Here is a 16450-nt window from a genome sequence, read left to right on the forward strand (position 1 = left end):
TCCATCCGAGGCAGCTCTTCTGATCTACCTGTGGACCCCAACTGCTGGGACAAAGGTGTCCCGGTCATCCTCGCCACTGGTCGCCCTGCTTGATGATAAGAAGGATGAAAAAGATGTCAATGCAATGAACGTTTATTGTTGTGGTATTGTGAAACTTTTGAGTTTATGTTTTCTTCATCAGGACGTGACCTACAGCATGTATTTCTCATTAGCACTTGCTTGTCACATTCGTTGCATGCTTGGTTAATAACTTTTTCTGTAATTGTATTTTTATATGACAGTACCATATTGTCATAAGGTGTGTGGGGGTAGAGGGGATATGGTCTTGCACTACAGACGACAAAATGACTTTCATGCTGCCGTTCTGGCGTTTTCCATGCCAATTGTTGGTAAAGTTTCCAGCTAGGCTTTGAAGAAGGGGGAAAAATGGCATGGTACTGAGTTTCAATATTGACACCACTTTGTGTTTCAGGTATTTTATTTTTTGTATAATTTCAGGTTGTACCTTACCTAATAAGGGCGCCCCTCTCTATCAGATTTTTTTAAAATATTTCTTTTTATTAAACAAATAATATATCGACATCAAAAGGTACATCAAAGTGCAGCCATATATGTAGCTCATTGCTGTTACATTCAGATCTATACACGAGTACTTATTGGTTGTGACAACATTTATGGTTCTTTTATCAGTTTTTAATGGGTTGGAAGACATGAATAGACCTTGTAGTCTACTATTGCTGTATTTTATCCACTTCTATTACATTTGTTATTCTAGGCTTCTACATCAAGATCGGTTGCTGTGCAATTATCTAACATGTCCGTGCCAAAATCAACAGTATCACGAGTATCCTGTAACGTTGAAGGAATAAGCCCCGAGTTAGAAACCGTCTTTATTAAGGAAAGCAATGAAAAAGAAGCAGCAGCTAAGGTAAAGAAAAAAATGTAAATGTGTAATACACCCGAAGGCTCAAGAAAAAATAAAATGCATTTGATTGAAAACTGGTCTTTCATAAACATGTTTTATGATCAACTAGCTCATAATCCCGGTTCCTTTTGTATTATATGTCAAAACCTGAAAACATTGACATTCACGCTGACTATGCAAATCTTTGAAGGAAGGGTGGATGGCAGAAATGATAGCTTCAAGAGGTCTGGTGGGTTAATTCGTTTAGCGCATTAAATGTTGGTATTCACAGACCATTTGTTCAAATGCAGTCCAGCTTATAAGCAATTGTGCGCAATCTTTTTTTTTTTTTTAATTTAATGTTTTGCCTCCTTTGCGTTCCACACTTTGAACCTGTTCCCACGATTGTTTTGATAGAACTGAACAACTGATGCTTATGGGCTTCAAGCATTATGGCATTGCAGCTGGGTTACTCAGTCTACAGCCATCACACATCTTCCCTTCTCTAAAATTTACTGAGTATATGGTCCTTAGTATCACCGAAGGTTAGATGCAGTTCTTTTAGGATGTTAATTCTCCTAGCAAAGACAGGTTTTTTTTAGGTCTCGCAGACCTGTGTTGCAGCACATGCGCGCTGCGAGGCTTCTTGTGATCAATTCACTTTCAGAAGTGGAGTGTAGGCTCCGCCCCCTGTTTCGGTTGGCTTGTGTCATCCTCCATGCTAAACGCTGCCTTCACATTGTGAGTCTTTTTAGTCCCTCCTAGTTACCACCCTGTCTAATTTTAGCCACGCCCACCCGGACTGGATCTTTCACTGGTGGCGTGTCACTCTCTCCTTCATTACTCTGTGCAGGCACTTTGCTTTTTAGGTCTCGCCTTGCTATCGCGTAAGCGATCGCAAAGCGAGACTATTGTAAGGGGGTTTTAAAAGTGCTCCCAAAAAGCGGATTGCATGGCTAGCACGTGCACAATCACGTGCATCGTGCCGCCATGCAATCCGTTTGGCATCGCACTTCAAAGGGTCCGCTCCCCCGCCTGGAATGCGCTCCCCTGCCCCCGCCAAGCGCGTGTGCCACGCTCCGCCGGGCTTGTTTTTCTTGTTTATAACGCACCAGGGACCCATGTTTCTATGTGTAATCTGTCGTTTTAGTGGTTGAACACGACCATCACAACCTCTACGTAATCTCTACACATTGTGTTTATTTTCTGTAATTTTTCTCCGTCTTCTGAAAGGGAGCTCCTCTTCCACTTAATCATTTTGCACTGACAGGCTTGCGAAAGAATCTGTCAAAAATAATCCTTCCTTCTCACCAAACTAGGCGCTACTTCCTGTTTTGCTTTGAATGCCTTGATCACATGGCTGCAACTTGCGCCAGAACAAATGCCAACTAGTGCATCGCTTTCAGAGCTGCATCACTTCCTGTGAGCACATGGCTCTGGAGAAATAACCTGCAGCATTCAAGTTGCCATAGCGGTTCAAAGCAGAGTGTGCAGGCTCAAAGACACTCGCACATCAGGCAGTGGGAAATGTGCCGTATTTACCCGAGTATCCAACTCTCACCACCACCACATCTGTCCCCGCCCTTACTGTCCAAACCCCCCACCCCCCTAGCCTTTCTCCAAGTGCACCCCCGGCGGGGTGCGCCCCCCTGGATCCCATCTTCTGCTATGCAGCCACAGCGCAACCACCTGCGCACAGAGACAAAACCGACCCCTGCTTGGGACGTTTGACTGCTAATTGGACGGTCCCTGCTACGTGTAACACATTAACACCAAACAATGCAGTCTTTGTGACCGAGCGAACCCTTTCAGGGGGAAATGCATCTTACCCATAGTTTGTGTCTTTCTTGGGGGGGATCCTACCCAAAAAGTTAATGTGATTTAATGAACGTTTTTTAACCTACGTGTTTACTGTTAGAGGTATAAAAGAGGCGCTCAAATACAGTTTTTCAGATTATGCCATACTATAAGAACCCTGTCTACAGTAACCGATACCCGCAGCGTTTTCAACCCCTGCAACCTCCATAGTGGTTTCTTCAAATGTCGAGAACAAAATTTAGCCTTGCCTGGCTCGTACCCGAGCGCAGCACCGGGAAGTGCTAACTTTTAAACACTTCACTCCTGCATGACTCGGCCAGTAATAATTAAATCCGGCACTGGTCGTGATTTCGTTTCTACTTGGAGTTTAAAAGAGATTAAAACGAACGAATACCATGAATTAAAATAGCACTTATGTACTTTCGTTTTTCTCGATCTATTCCAAAAGACGTTATCCTCATATAGGTTTCAAGTGTATCTAGGTCCTCAAAAATTACATTTTAAACAATTTCAAATTTTAATAACAAGCATTTACAATGCAATAGGTCTCGCATTTACGCGAGTTTGAGCTATTCACATTGCAAATAACAATGCCTTTTATTTGTGTTTTCGTTTTTCAAACATAAATAAAAGGCATAGTCATTTACAATGCCAATAGCTTAAACTCGCGTAAATGCGAGACCTATTGCATTGCAAATGCTTGTTTACTACGGAGAAAGCGCGATGTAAACAAGCGCCTGCCGTTCCACAATGGTGAGAGCTTGTCCTCAGATATCAGTTTGTAGGTGGCAGTGTGCTTTAAAAAGTGCTTCAGCCATTCATGGTCGTCATTACTGAGAACATAGTGGCTGTTTTTTCCTCGTGCACTTATTTAGAATTAACCGAAATGGCACGTGAAATAAACTCAGTCTGGCACTGGTCGACGATCTCAGTCAACTAGTGAATGTTTTCATGCGCTCTTCATGTAATCAAAGGCTTGCTTCCAAGAGGTGTGCTTTAAGTTATATTTAAGGGCATAAATAGCAGTGTGTCCGAATTACATACATTATTCCCGCACGGTGTACATAGCAGGACACTTCGTTTCCGGTCGGTGGGTTATCGTGCATTAAGACGCGGTGATTTACAGTCCATTCATTTACGGCCAGCGCACGGTTCATTATGGGAGACATGATGGCACGTTCATTGAACTCGCCGCTGGTGTGTAAAGGCTCCGCGGATCTCACAGCGACACCAGATCCATATTTAGCGGCGTCCACCGTGAGCATTGCCTGTGGTTGTAAACAACGGACGTGGCGCGTGCATTCAAGGGGCAGTGTCACTATGAGTTAACCCCCCTACTTCCGCGGAGACATCTCATGCTTTGTGTGGGGTTTGGGAGGGTCATGTCAGTCATGCATATCGGGGGTTCTTACGCTGAGGTTATGCAGGGAGTTGGTGTCTGTTAATATGGAAAGCAGATACTCTGAGTGCGATTCACAAAGATATGAGACTAAACTGGAAGTTGGACTTGGACAAGTCCAAAGGCAGCTGTTTATTGGCAGTTCGCCTGCGTTTCCCGTCACTCTTGCCTAATATGCTTTTATATTTGTAATTATGTGTAGTATTCACGTGTAATGAGAACTAATGTACATCATTTCAGGAATCTTGTAATTCTAACTTTTTCTAATACAATTTCTGGCCTTGGCACCTTTGAATTTTTTTAATACTTACCAGCGCCTCACATCCTGAAACAAGCATTAGTAAAACCAATAGTTCGGGCCTTTACATGTTGGTGCGATTGTTGTCTTGTTGCAACCATATGCCATAAAAACAAAAAAGTAAACATCGTGCCCCCTAAATGTGACTGCCATATGCTTGTAATAAACAATTTAAATAAATAAAAATACCCGTCATGAATAATTTTAATACAGTAGTGCGGGTGCATCCTAGCATACAGGTGTGCCTAGAACTGGTATAGAATCCTTGTTGTTTAATGCATCCCAGAGAAATAGAACACTTATTGGTGCAAAGAAAAGGCACTCTTGGCATTGAATTATTGTAACTTGAAGACATGGTTTACACCCAAGGGTAACTTGAAGGAGATCCCTTTTGTATAAGTTAGTTGTGGTATATGGATTTTAAATGCATTACGCGCACACATCACACAAAGGCTGATAACATGCCTGCTATTTTAGTGAATCATGCTTTATTTAATACAGCAGGCAAGATTTCAGTTTGCTTTTATGTGACACAAATGTTTTCAGTGTGCGTGGGTGGTATTTTTATGCCCGTGTTTGACACTAGGACACACTTTCACAAGTAAAATAAAAAAAACGATGCCCTTGTAAAGACATACATATCAAGTTACCCTCTTTTATGCACTACAGTGACTGGGCAATGGTCTGAAAAAAGCCCAGAATGCAAAGTGCTTCTGGTATATATTCAGGAGTGCCAGAATTTAAGGGCCTATTGAAAGCTGTGTTATAGGCGCGCGCTCTCTCTTTATATAGTACTTGCATTGGGCTATAAATTAGAGTTTTTGTTTGACAGAAATAAGGAACCTATGCCTGTCCTTTGTTTAGTTCTCACCAAGTCCTATGAATCATTACATTTTGCACCATGTGACAAATGGCATACAGAAATTTCACTTTGCTGTTATTTATTAAACAAAAGAAACATCTACCATATCAGTAAAAATGAAAAGTTGAGTTGGGTGCTGCTAAAGAAGTTCACCCGAGTACTCAATCTTCAGGAAGTGCTGCCACTTGCATATAAACTTGAAACTGTCTGTTTCGCCTTGAATGTTTTGTTTTGACGTGTCAAAAGCTATCTGCGACAATCTCAGAGAAAGAAAAGTTGCTGCTCATCAATCTGATAAGGGTTATAAAGCCATTTCCAAACCATATAAAGCCCAATTTTTTTTTTCTTTTTATAAACTTTGTTTATGGTGTTTTAGGTAGACATGTTATAACAAGGCAATGGTAATGCAGTCAGTGCAAGTTATACTATACATATATAATCCACCTCTGCGTCTGTATACAATATCAGTGTACATATCCAGACAAACCAAGAATCATAGGTGAAGGGATCACAGTAGTAGCATCATGCAAAATCCAGATCTTATATATTCGGCAGTCCATAATATCACATAGTAAGAGAGGGGCGTCCATCACATTCGAGTACAGTGCTATTCATGGGTAGATGAGTTCGTAGCATTCTGGGCTAGAAGATAGTCCTGTAATGGCCCCCAGATATCTTTGGGCTTAGAGGCAGGAGGTAAAAGTTCAGCATAAGTGGTGCTTTGCTCCTGACAGTACACCAGATCTGTGAGCCAATCCTTGAACTTCGGTGCTCAACCCCTTCCCCACCTACATGCCACCCTTCGTTTAGCCAACAAGAGGGACAGCGCTATGAATTTCCTACATTTGTCAGGCAGCTGTTGTGTATATCCTAATAATGCAATGAGCGGATCCCTACCAACACTGATGTCAACCATCTTCTCTAGGGCTGTGAACACCTGCTCCCAATATTCCTGTATCTTCTCACACCCCCAGGCCAGGTGTATAAACCCGCCCTCGGCTGCTGGCATCTTTCACATTGGTCATTATCTGCCAGCCGAAACCTGAGCTTTTTCGCTGGTGTATAGTACAGTCTATGTAGATATTTATAATGTAATACTCGTAGCCGACAGCTGGCCGAGATCTGCGCTGTTAGTAGACAGCAGTGGCGCCATTGTTCATCCGTAATGTCCTGCCCTATGTCCTCCCCCCCCCCCCCCAATGCTGCCGAGCCAGCAGTTCGTCCTCCTTGTTCATGTATCGCATGGTATAGGTTAGATACCAAATGCTTCCCATCTTTGGACCCCAACATCTGATGTAGAGGACCCAATCATTCTGGTTCCCGCGGAAAATCGGGGAGGAGCGAACTCCGTCCTTGTCGTAGACGCACGTATAGAAACACATCTAGTGGTGTGTAATGCATTCCCTGCATGAAGTGGTCTAGCGTGCGCAATTGCCCCGCATGGAAGAGATCTCCCCACGTGCTAACCCGTGCCCTTATACAGAGATCGCGGAACCCCTTTTCCTGCAATAAAGAGAGAGTGGGGTGATAAGTTAGGGGTAGCCTAGAGGAATATAGAAAGGGATATTCAGATGCTTTGTTATATGGCACCACGCGTCTACCGTGCTAGTTATTGTGGTAGCTCGCTCCGTCTGGGCGCGCGACTAGCAATATATCTGCGAGCCAATCCTCCACAGCCACTTGTGGCATATACCGGGGGGGATAGTTCCAATAGTACGCATATTGCGCCTGGGCACTCAAGAAATACACCGCAAAGTCAGGTATGTCAAGCCCTCCTTGGTCATATGGCCTAGTCAGTATTGCCCAGCATAATCGCGGTTGCCTACCACCCCAAAGTAGCCTAGTAAGTTCAGAGTGTAATTGATGAAAGAAATGTTTCCCTGGGTAGTAGGGTATATTGAGAAATAGATAAAGAAATTGTGGTAGCACTATCATTTTAATGATAGATGCCCGTCCCGCCATCGAGAGGGGCAGGGAAATCCAACGCGTCACATTTATACTTAAGCGCTCCATGGCTGTGCCATAATTCGCCCGTATAGTCTCCTCCCTGTCCTGAGTTACCTGCACCCCCAAGTACCCTAGCTCGTCACTGCACCACTCCAGCGGAAAATCAAGCGATAAAGGGGTAACCGCATCCGTGAGTGGAAATACCTGGGATTTTCCCCTATTAATGCCTACTCCAGATAACCGACCAAATCGTATGAATTCCTGTAATAATGGACTTATGTTGTCCTGGGGGTCTCTAACATAAAGTGTGATATCATCCGCATACAGTGATATCAATAACTGTCTGAGGCAGCATCTGAAAGCCTTATCCCGATGAACTTGGCGCAACCTGGAGGCCAGGGGCTCCACCGCGATGGCAAACAGCGGGGACAGCAGGCATCCCTGCCGAGTCCCCCTAGTTATCAAGAGCTGCTGAGAGACATACCCATTAATCAAGATCTTAGCCGAAGGTCGGTGATACAATAACTGTATCCACGATAAATATAAATGTGGGAAACCCATCCTCCGCAGTACCTCAAATAAATAGTCACATTCCACCGAGTCGAATGCCTTGGTGGCATCCAGAAACACCGCGGCCAATGGAAACTCCGGCGACACCGTCTGAATCATTGAGAACAGAGTCCGTAGATTATGAGATGTCGCTCTGCCCGGCACAAACCCGGACTGATCCGGGAGTATCAATTTATCCATAAGGAGGGACAGTCGATTTGCCAGCACCTTAGCCAATATCTTAGTGTCACAATTCATCAGCGATAACGGCCTATACGAGTCACATGACTCCGGGGGTTTCCCCGGTTTCAACAGAGAGGTGACCATAGCCTCCCTCATTGAAGGAGGCAACACTCCCACCTCCAGCGACTCTTCGTATACCTCCTTGAGCACTGGTGCCATGATATCTATGTAACTTTTGTAGAATTCCGCGGGGAGTCCATCCGATCCCGGCGCTTTACCATTTTTTAACTGCATTATTGCTTCCCTTATTTCATCCAATTCGAACGGGAGACATAGAAACACCCGTTGTGTATCACTAAGCCACCCTAGTGCCACGTCCCCCAGAAAGTCATCCAGCTCAAGTGGCCCCCGTCTCTGCGAAGTGTATAGCTTCGTATAATGATTACAAAATGTATCTAAGATATCCATTGAGTCACGTGTTGGCGGCTCCCCTGGTACCTGTGTTTCCAAGATATGCGAGGCAAAGCGGGTGCGACGAGTCAGCTCCGCCAATGCCTTCCCTGGTCTTTCCCCTTCCCCATATCTACAAGCTACCCAGTGGCGCCCTCTGTGTTTCACTTCTCGCTGTGCCGTTTCCTCTTATTCCGTTAGCTTCTCGCGGAAAACTGTGTGTATTTGTCCAGTCTCCCCGCCCTCCGTTTGTCGTTCTAGCCCCTTCAGTTCCTGCTCCAGCTTTTGTAGCGTTCTCTGCAAATCCCTTAATACACCAAAGCTTTTAGAAATACATATACCCCGTACGGTCACTTTGAACGCTTCCCATATTACTTCTACACTATCGACCGATCCTTTGTTTCTCCTGAAGAAGTCATGTATCTCCTCCCCTAGTCCAATAATGCCATGAGCTGCAGCCTCCAACCCGGCCTAGGAGTGTCATATCCCGGTAAAGAGAGCACCACCTCCACCGGACAATGATCAGAAAGGGTTCTAGCTAAATGCACCACGCTACGTATGTTCGATCCTAGCCCTCTCGACAGTAAACAGTAATCAATCCTTGCCCAGGTCCCCCTGTACGAGTTGAAATGGGTACCTTCCCTCCCCTGTGGGTGCAGGTGTCGCCAGCTGTCAATTAGTCCGCCTTCCTCTAGGATGCCCTGCAGCGCTTCCTGCGCCCTATTGTAGTGGTGTGGCGCCGCTTGCGATCTATCCAAAGGGGGCTGAATCACAGCGTTAAAGTCCCCTCCCCATATTATGTGTGTGGATCCAATGGTCAATATCTTGCCCCACATTCTAGTAAAGAACAATGGGCTATCTGTGTTGGGGCCATAGCAGTTGACGAATGTGATAGAATCTTTTCCCAGCCTCCCCATGCAATAATATAGTGACCCTGCGGGTCTTCTTCCACTCCCATCTGTTCAAAGCGTACCTGTTTCTTGAAGAGAATAGCTACTCCCCGAGCATAGGACGAGAATAAACGATGTCCTGGCCATTTGCTCGCAAATCGGCTACCAACCCGTGGATCTATGTGAGTTTCCTGTAGCATCGCCACATTAATTTTTTGCCTATCTAGATATGCCAGTACCTGCCTCTGTTTCCGTGCATCCCCTAGTCCTCAAATATTCCATGATATCACTCTCAATGTGTCATTATCCCCCTGCTTCCCTGCCATCTATCAATTGCAGCCAGATCATGATGTATAATGAAGTTGCTTCAGAACATTGGTGACTTTGGTAATCTCTTTGATGCACATGACTGCCCACTGCCATTTCACAAACCCAACTTTAAACATCCTCCCCATCCCCTCCCCCTCCCACTGAAGCATCCCAAACATGCCAGATGTATACATTCCCTCCCCCCTCCCTACGCCTATAGGCCCTCCCGTAGCAACCAAAGTCCAGGCCCCTCTGAACATACGTTGCGAGGGACAATAATGGGAAGGACCTAAAGGTGATAGCCAGCATTTAACAAAAGTGGGTAGTCCCAATGGGGTGCTGTCTCTAGGTAGCCCACGAGTTCCCCAATACCATCCAGCTACGCCCTCCGATCTCTCCAGTTCCTGGACAGTATTTAAGGGGGCTTCCTGTGTCCATGTCCCATTAACATCACTTGACAGTTTATCTTTCGCGGTTATTTCTTACCACCTGCGTGAGTGTCGTGGATTCCGTAGCTTGGTCTCGTGAGGGGCCCAAGTAAGGGGCCATAGTCCCTCGCAGGATCATTGTCCCGTCATTCTCTGAGCTCCCGCTGCCATTAGTTCTCATTTGGGGAGGGGGACCGTCCCGACTCCTCCCGCTGTGCCACCGGTTTCGGCTGTCGCAGTTTCTTCAGGAATTCTTCCACCTGTTGTGGCCTGGTGTAGAGTGTCTGCTTTCCCTGGTGCGTAACGCGGGGACGGGCCGGGTACAGGAGGGCATAGTCAATCCCCGCCTGCCTCAGTTTTTGTTTCACTGCTAAGAATTTATGTCGCTCTTCCTGTACATGGAGTGGGAAGTCTGGGAACATCGTGAAAGGCACTCCCTCGTACGTCAAGTTCTTTTGTTCTCTGGCAACTCGCAATGCAACATCCCTATCTCTGTAGTTCAATAGGCGAGCGATGATGGGTCTAAGCGTGCTCCCCGGAGGAGGTCTCGCCCCAGAGAGCGATGCGCACGCTCCACTATAAATTGAGGAGAGTGCTTCTGCGCCCACCACCGTCTCAGCAATTTTTCGATGTACACTTCCATTCGCCCCGTGTTGGTGTTCTCCGGAATGCCTAAAACGCGTATATTATTTATGCGACTGCGCGCTTCTATGTCCTCATTTTTGGCAGCTATGATTTTGAGGAGCTTGTCCAGCTGCGCCGTTGTCGTCTTTACTTGCTCCGCAGTGTCTTCTACCGTGGATAGACGTTGCTCAGCCTCAGTCAACCTTGTCTCATGGCCTCCCAGAGTGCGGGCTATAGTATCCATGCGCGCCACCATTGAATCCATTTTGTCCCCTATATCCGTGAAGCCCCGCCTCATTTCCATCAGGAGGGCATTCATACCATCACTGGTTCCGGGTTCCAACGTTGTCGGTATAGGAGCCGCTTCCGCCCCTATAGCAGAGTCTGCGGGAGGCGGTTTCGCCCATTTTTTTTTAGTATCAAACGTGAGGTGCGACTGGCAGGACTCTGCCTTCCCCATTGGACTAGTAACGATGGCTGCAGCGTCCGTCCTCCCAGGGAAAAGACACCTCCGACGCCCCTGAGATCTCGAAGCTAGATTGCCAGTCCTCTGTTAGCGGGTACAAAGGCCTCCTCGCTGCAGCACCACAACCGTCGGAGACGTCCTCTTCCAGCCGCGGCAGGGGCGGGTCGCAGCCCCAGGCTCGCCAAGCAGAACTCTCCTAGTTCGCCTCGTATATGGTCCCTGCGATGTGTGCAGGGGAACGCAATTGTGCGCGATTGTCATGAGCGATCATCAACAGGTCTTCTTGCATGCCAGTCGCCTAGATCTGCCAGCTACCGGGGGGGTTCGGAGCAGCCATGCAACACCGGCCCACCCTTCCTGGCACTCTCTCCAGTCCAATGTTCGGCTGCCACGTGGGTGCAGAGTAGTGCGCCCCTCACCACAGTTCAAGGTACCTCTGTACCCGGGAATCATAACCTAAAGCCCTACGTCTGCTCGTCTCGGGGCGTTGATGGGCTCTCGCCTACGCACTATCCCCGCCTTGGGTGGTCCAACAGTAGGCCTCTCAGTGACTTCCAAGCGCCGACGACGTCACTCCCCATATCCCCGTCCAAGTATATCATGTGGCTGCATATCTCGCTAGGCCATTACTCCTGCTCACTGACTCACCGCCGCGGTACTCTGCTTCGATGGTCTCAGCCTGCCGGGCAGCCGGGGAGCACCCCGAGCCAGCCGCCACTCTGGGGTTCCTCTGGCCGCCCGCACTACAGCGCTGCTCTCTCTCGGCTTCCTCCTCCCGCAATTCCAACCAAGCATTCACACTGCCAACCTGCGAGTTGTGCAGTGTGGCCCGCAACCGCCGCAGTCTAGAGGCCAGCGCAGTCGTCCCGTTCTCTCCTGGCATAGTGTACGCGTCCTCCGGCCTGCATGAGTCGTAGCAGCCCCGCCTCTCGCGTACTTCCTCGCGCCTCCTCTACGTTCCACAGCGCCAAGCCCGTCCTCTCGGTCTCCAGTAACGAGCTTCGATGACATGCGAATCGGGGCAGAATCCAACAGAACCGTACCCCTCCAGCTTCAGTATCTTATCGGGGACAGCTCTCGCAGGTATTAGGGCAATTTAATTCATGTGATGTAGGATAAATACCGGATTAATACGACAGCTTGCGGGAGCATCACGGATGTGCGGCTATTCCGCCCGTGCGCCACCTAGCGCCCCCCATATAAAGCCCAATTTTTCTATAGGGGTAAAAATTATGTACAATTGGAGAAATGTGAATATGGTTGCCACTCTACCCAGGAGGGGGCATTCCAACAAATTTACCCCAAGATCAGACAGTATGATGCTTGTAGAGATCATAAAGAAACCAAAGCAACAGCTAGGGATCTGCAGACCCTCCATCAATCTGGTAAACATTAGAGCTAATGATTCTACATCTAGGAAAAAACGAAACAGAAGGGCTCAAGGCTTTAATATAAGGATAGCCAGAAGAAAAACTCTTCTCTTCAAAAAACATATAATCGGGGTACAACTTAGGTCTGCAAAACAGCAACTAAAAGAACAAGGCTTTTGGAACATGGTCCGCTAGACAGATAAGACCAACATTGAGATGTTTGCATCTCCTGTTCGAAGAAATGTTTCACAAAAACGAAACACATTGAATTGCAGCTACAGGGCCTAAATGCCTCGTATTCAGTGAGTCCACCATGAATTCCTCTCTTTACCAGCAGATTATAGTTTAAAATGTTATGCCACCTGCCAAACTGCTGAAGCACATTCAAAATGAATCATGCAGTAGGACAGCTATCCAAAAAAGACCAGTACATTTATGACTGAAAAATGCAAGAATCAACATTTTAGAATGGCCGAATAGAAGTGCGCAGCTGCAGCTGACCTTAAGAGAACTGTGCATTACTGAGCGCCATCAATAGTCGCAAGCTTAAGCAATTTTGTAAGATGGAGTAGGCTAGAATTCCTCCCAGGTGATGCGAGACTGTGAAACTCTTACCGGAAATGATTACTTCATATTATTGATGCTAAATGTGGTTCCACGTGTTACTCAACCACAGGGTGCACTTACTTTTTCACACAAGACAATTGAACAGTGTTTTAAAACAATCTTTTTATTATTATTATCCTTATATTGTGATTCATACATTTTACACATAGCTTATTCAGTGAAGACACATATTTCAGCAAGCCTTATATGATGCCAGTATACATGTATTGGAATGCTGCAACTTTTCCAGAAAAACATTTATCAAAACATAAATCATTTAACTACATCACCAACCCCTGTGAGTATTCAGTCTATCAATCACACACTTATCATATTCTGTCTGTGTAGTCCCCATGTTTATCGCCTTCTAGTTAGTTACATTTAGCCAAGTGGCCTTACAGCTCTCACTTTAGGGGGGCATTTTCTTAAACACCAGCCCTGCCAGCTCAGACCATTCTGCCTTTTCCAGAATCTAGCCAGAGTAAGTCTGGCTATCAACAATAGTTGGTATATCCGTTTCTGATCTCCCTTTGTGGACTTCCACCCTGAAAAAATTGCAGGTTTCTCCTGGGAACATCTTACAAAACGTTTATGGTGTCCAAAAGCATTCTTTTGTGATACTTAATGCAAATTTTCTATTTTACACTGACATGCTGGTTTTAAATATAACTTGCCATACACTTGCCATGCAATTTTCATTGGCGTGCGTCGTTTCTCGTCAGTAATTATGCTAAACATACTTCGTTAATTGCACTGGAAGGTTTTTAGTCCCTCTTGGTTGCCACCCTGTCCTCTTTAGACCACGCCCACCGGGACTGGATCTTTTACTGGCGGCTTTACACGCTGTCCTTTAAAAGACAGTAAGCACTCTTTTCTTTTCATTGTCAACGGAGCGTCGTCTGCTTTGGCTGCGCTTGTTTCAATTTGCGTTTGCAAAGGCATCCACGGGCTCATTTTTGTATCGCGCTTTCACTTTAAAGTGAAAGCACGATGCAAAAATAAACACGCAACTGCATTCACGCATTGGTGACAGCTTGTTGTTCAGTTTAACAATGTGGTAAAATTGTTTATTTTGTTTATTTCAGTAACAGCGCATATAAAAAAAGTTGCCGTTTACATTGCTTCATAGTGGTTTAGTTATTATGTTTTTGTTTGTTTTCATACCCTGGTGTAGGTCTTTAACAAGCAACTTTAATCAACCGCTTTTCCATGATCATTTTATGCCTTCAAGTAACAGAATGGTTTGTGTATCTCTAGCGATCTCTCGTGTATATAAGACGCGAGTGTTGTTTCTTCGCAAGTATTTAGTTATTTTCTTGGTTAATACCGGCCTCTCTCGTGGTCGGTTTGTGCTTCATTGCAGGAGTCTTGTCCTGTGAGGTATATTTCCAGTGACCTTATTACGCATTGTTTGTGGAAACCCCTGAACCCCACCCCCCCTTTAACTTTTCACATTTTCATAGGCCCGTTTACACATTTACACTGACTTCATTGCTTGGGAACCAGGTTCAAGTCGCAACGTTGGATGTGATTCCTGATAAATCACGTAATCTCCCCGTGAATGTGTCCTTAACTGGTGCTCATGATATAGATATAGAAAAGAAGGAAAAGACACAAATCCTTTCAGAGGATTTCTAGAGCTTGAAAATAACTTGAATTACTAGACGTTGAGAAGTTCCCAGTACCAGTGGCTAGTTTCTTTCAATAATTTTGACCTATTCCCTTTTATATGCAGTTGCTTCTCAGACAGTTCCATAGGTGATCAGGCTCATAAAGTTCCTTTCAACATGGCATTACCTTCCAGGAGGCAGCACTTCGTGGCTCTATGACACCCAGAGGGCTTGGAGCAAACACCTCAAGAAGGTGCATTACTCTCAGGAGAAGGGTCTAATTAGCCTGTGGGCCCCAGTTCAGAAGGTTAACTTCCCCTGTTCTTAAAACATGAGATGGAGTCAACTATGCAAGGCAGAGCCGAAGCAATCTTTTTCACAAGTCCCTGGCACTTTGTCCTGAAATATAATGGCGGACCGAGAATGTTAGCAGGAGGGACACGGCAGGACGCTGGTCTAGTCGACTTCACTTCGCTGCAGGTGAAACATCTTTCGATGCACGTGCCTGCATTCTGTAATAGAATGCATTCTTCTTCCGTGTGAACAGTTCTTCTCAGCCACTAAAGGGGTCGCTTAAGATCTTGGGATAGAGGTCATGAAACATACCTGCATTTACTCACTTCCCCTTCTCGGCATCGATGGAGAGCAGTCTGCCACCACTGTCCCCTTGCCCTAGCCATGTTTCACTTCATCCTCTGATGAACTTTTTTTTAATAGTAACCGTCGAAGGGGTTTTTCACCCTTTCACACGTAGAGCTCTTATTATTGGAACAAATAACATTAAACAGCAAGCGTTTGCAATGCAATAGGTCTCGCATTTGCGAGATTTTGAGCGATCGGCATTGTAAATGACGATGCCTTTTTTTTATAGCAGGTGCAAATGCGAGACCTATTGCATTGCAAATGCAATAGGTCTCGCCTTTGATTAAGTTAAAGCCATTTGCTTTGCTAATGGTATTGTATAGCAAAGCAAATAGCTTTAACTTAATGAAAGGCTAGACCTATTGCATTTTTAATGCTTGTTCTAGACAGTATTTGGGATGCCTCTTCATTTCTAACCCATTTAGTCACTTCTCAAGGTCTCAATCCTGCCTACCTGCATCCTATTCTCACGGTGACCGGTACAACCAACCATATATGTGTATGGGAGCTGTCTTTTCAGCATCAAAACCTATGACTCACAGGACCTTTCTGGTGGGTTAGTATCTTGAATCTAGTGGATTTGTCGGTTTGTTGGTGCTTTGAAGTATGCCGGCTGTTGTAAGTACATCTTTCTTTAACATGCGATCTTCATTAATATTTATAAACATAGAGCATCTCTGCCTCCAAATTACTCAATTATTTCTCATTCCCAGTCCTAAAATATGACCCACTGAGCTCCTGGCGTCTTTGACAAAAATGTATACTATTGGGGGCGCGTTTATGTAATCAGTAATCCGGTAGCTATCCATCTCATCTAAAAACCAAATGGACAGGCAGTGAGAAGCTGAAGAGATCTTCTTTATAAATACCTGGTGCACTGGAGGACTGTACTGTTGAATTGTCATGAAGGTGTGCATTCCCTGTGTTTCACTTGTTTGACAATATTAACGTGATTATTTATATTGTTTTGGTGCAATCCGGATGGGTTCCAACCTCTCTTCCCTTATTAGCATTCCTGTTAATCGTTTTCTCCCAATTTCGTTCATGCACTTGAGTGAAATAATACATCATTTTATTATCTTGTTTTATTAACTG

The 16450-nt window shown here is 45.5% G+C and overlaps 1 protein-coding gene across 5 annotated transcripts in view; it reads left to right on the forward strand.

The window, feature by feature from the left end:
• Nucleotides 1-16450, forward strand: part of GLCCI1 (glucocorticoid induced 1) — a 400242-nt gene that overhangs the window by 243424 nt on the left and 140368 nt on the right. For all 5 annotated transcript variants that reach the window (XR_014970042.1, XM_085630890.1, XM_085630888.1 and 2 more), the window contains exon 5: nucleotides 776-928. Coding sequence is in view for 4 of the 5 variants with exons in the window: in XM_085630890.1 (XP_085487016.1) it covers nucleotides 776-928 (153 nt within the window). In the remaining variant the exon portion in view is untranslated. The remainder of the gene's footprint in view (nucleotides 1-775; nucleotides 929-16450) is intronic.

This window comes from Triturus cristatus, chromosome 10 (assembly GCF_964204655.1).
Source record: "Triturus cristatus chromosome 10, aTriCri1.1, whole genome shotgun sequence".
Taxonomy (NCBI): Eukaryota; Metazoa; Chordata; class Amphibia; order Caudata; family Salamandridae; genus Triturus; species Triturus cristatus.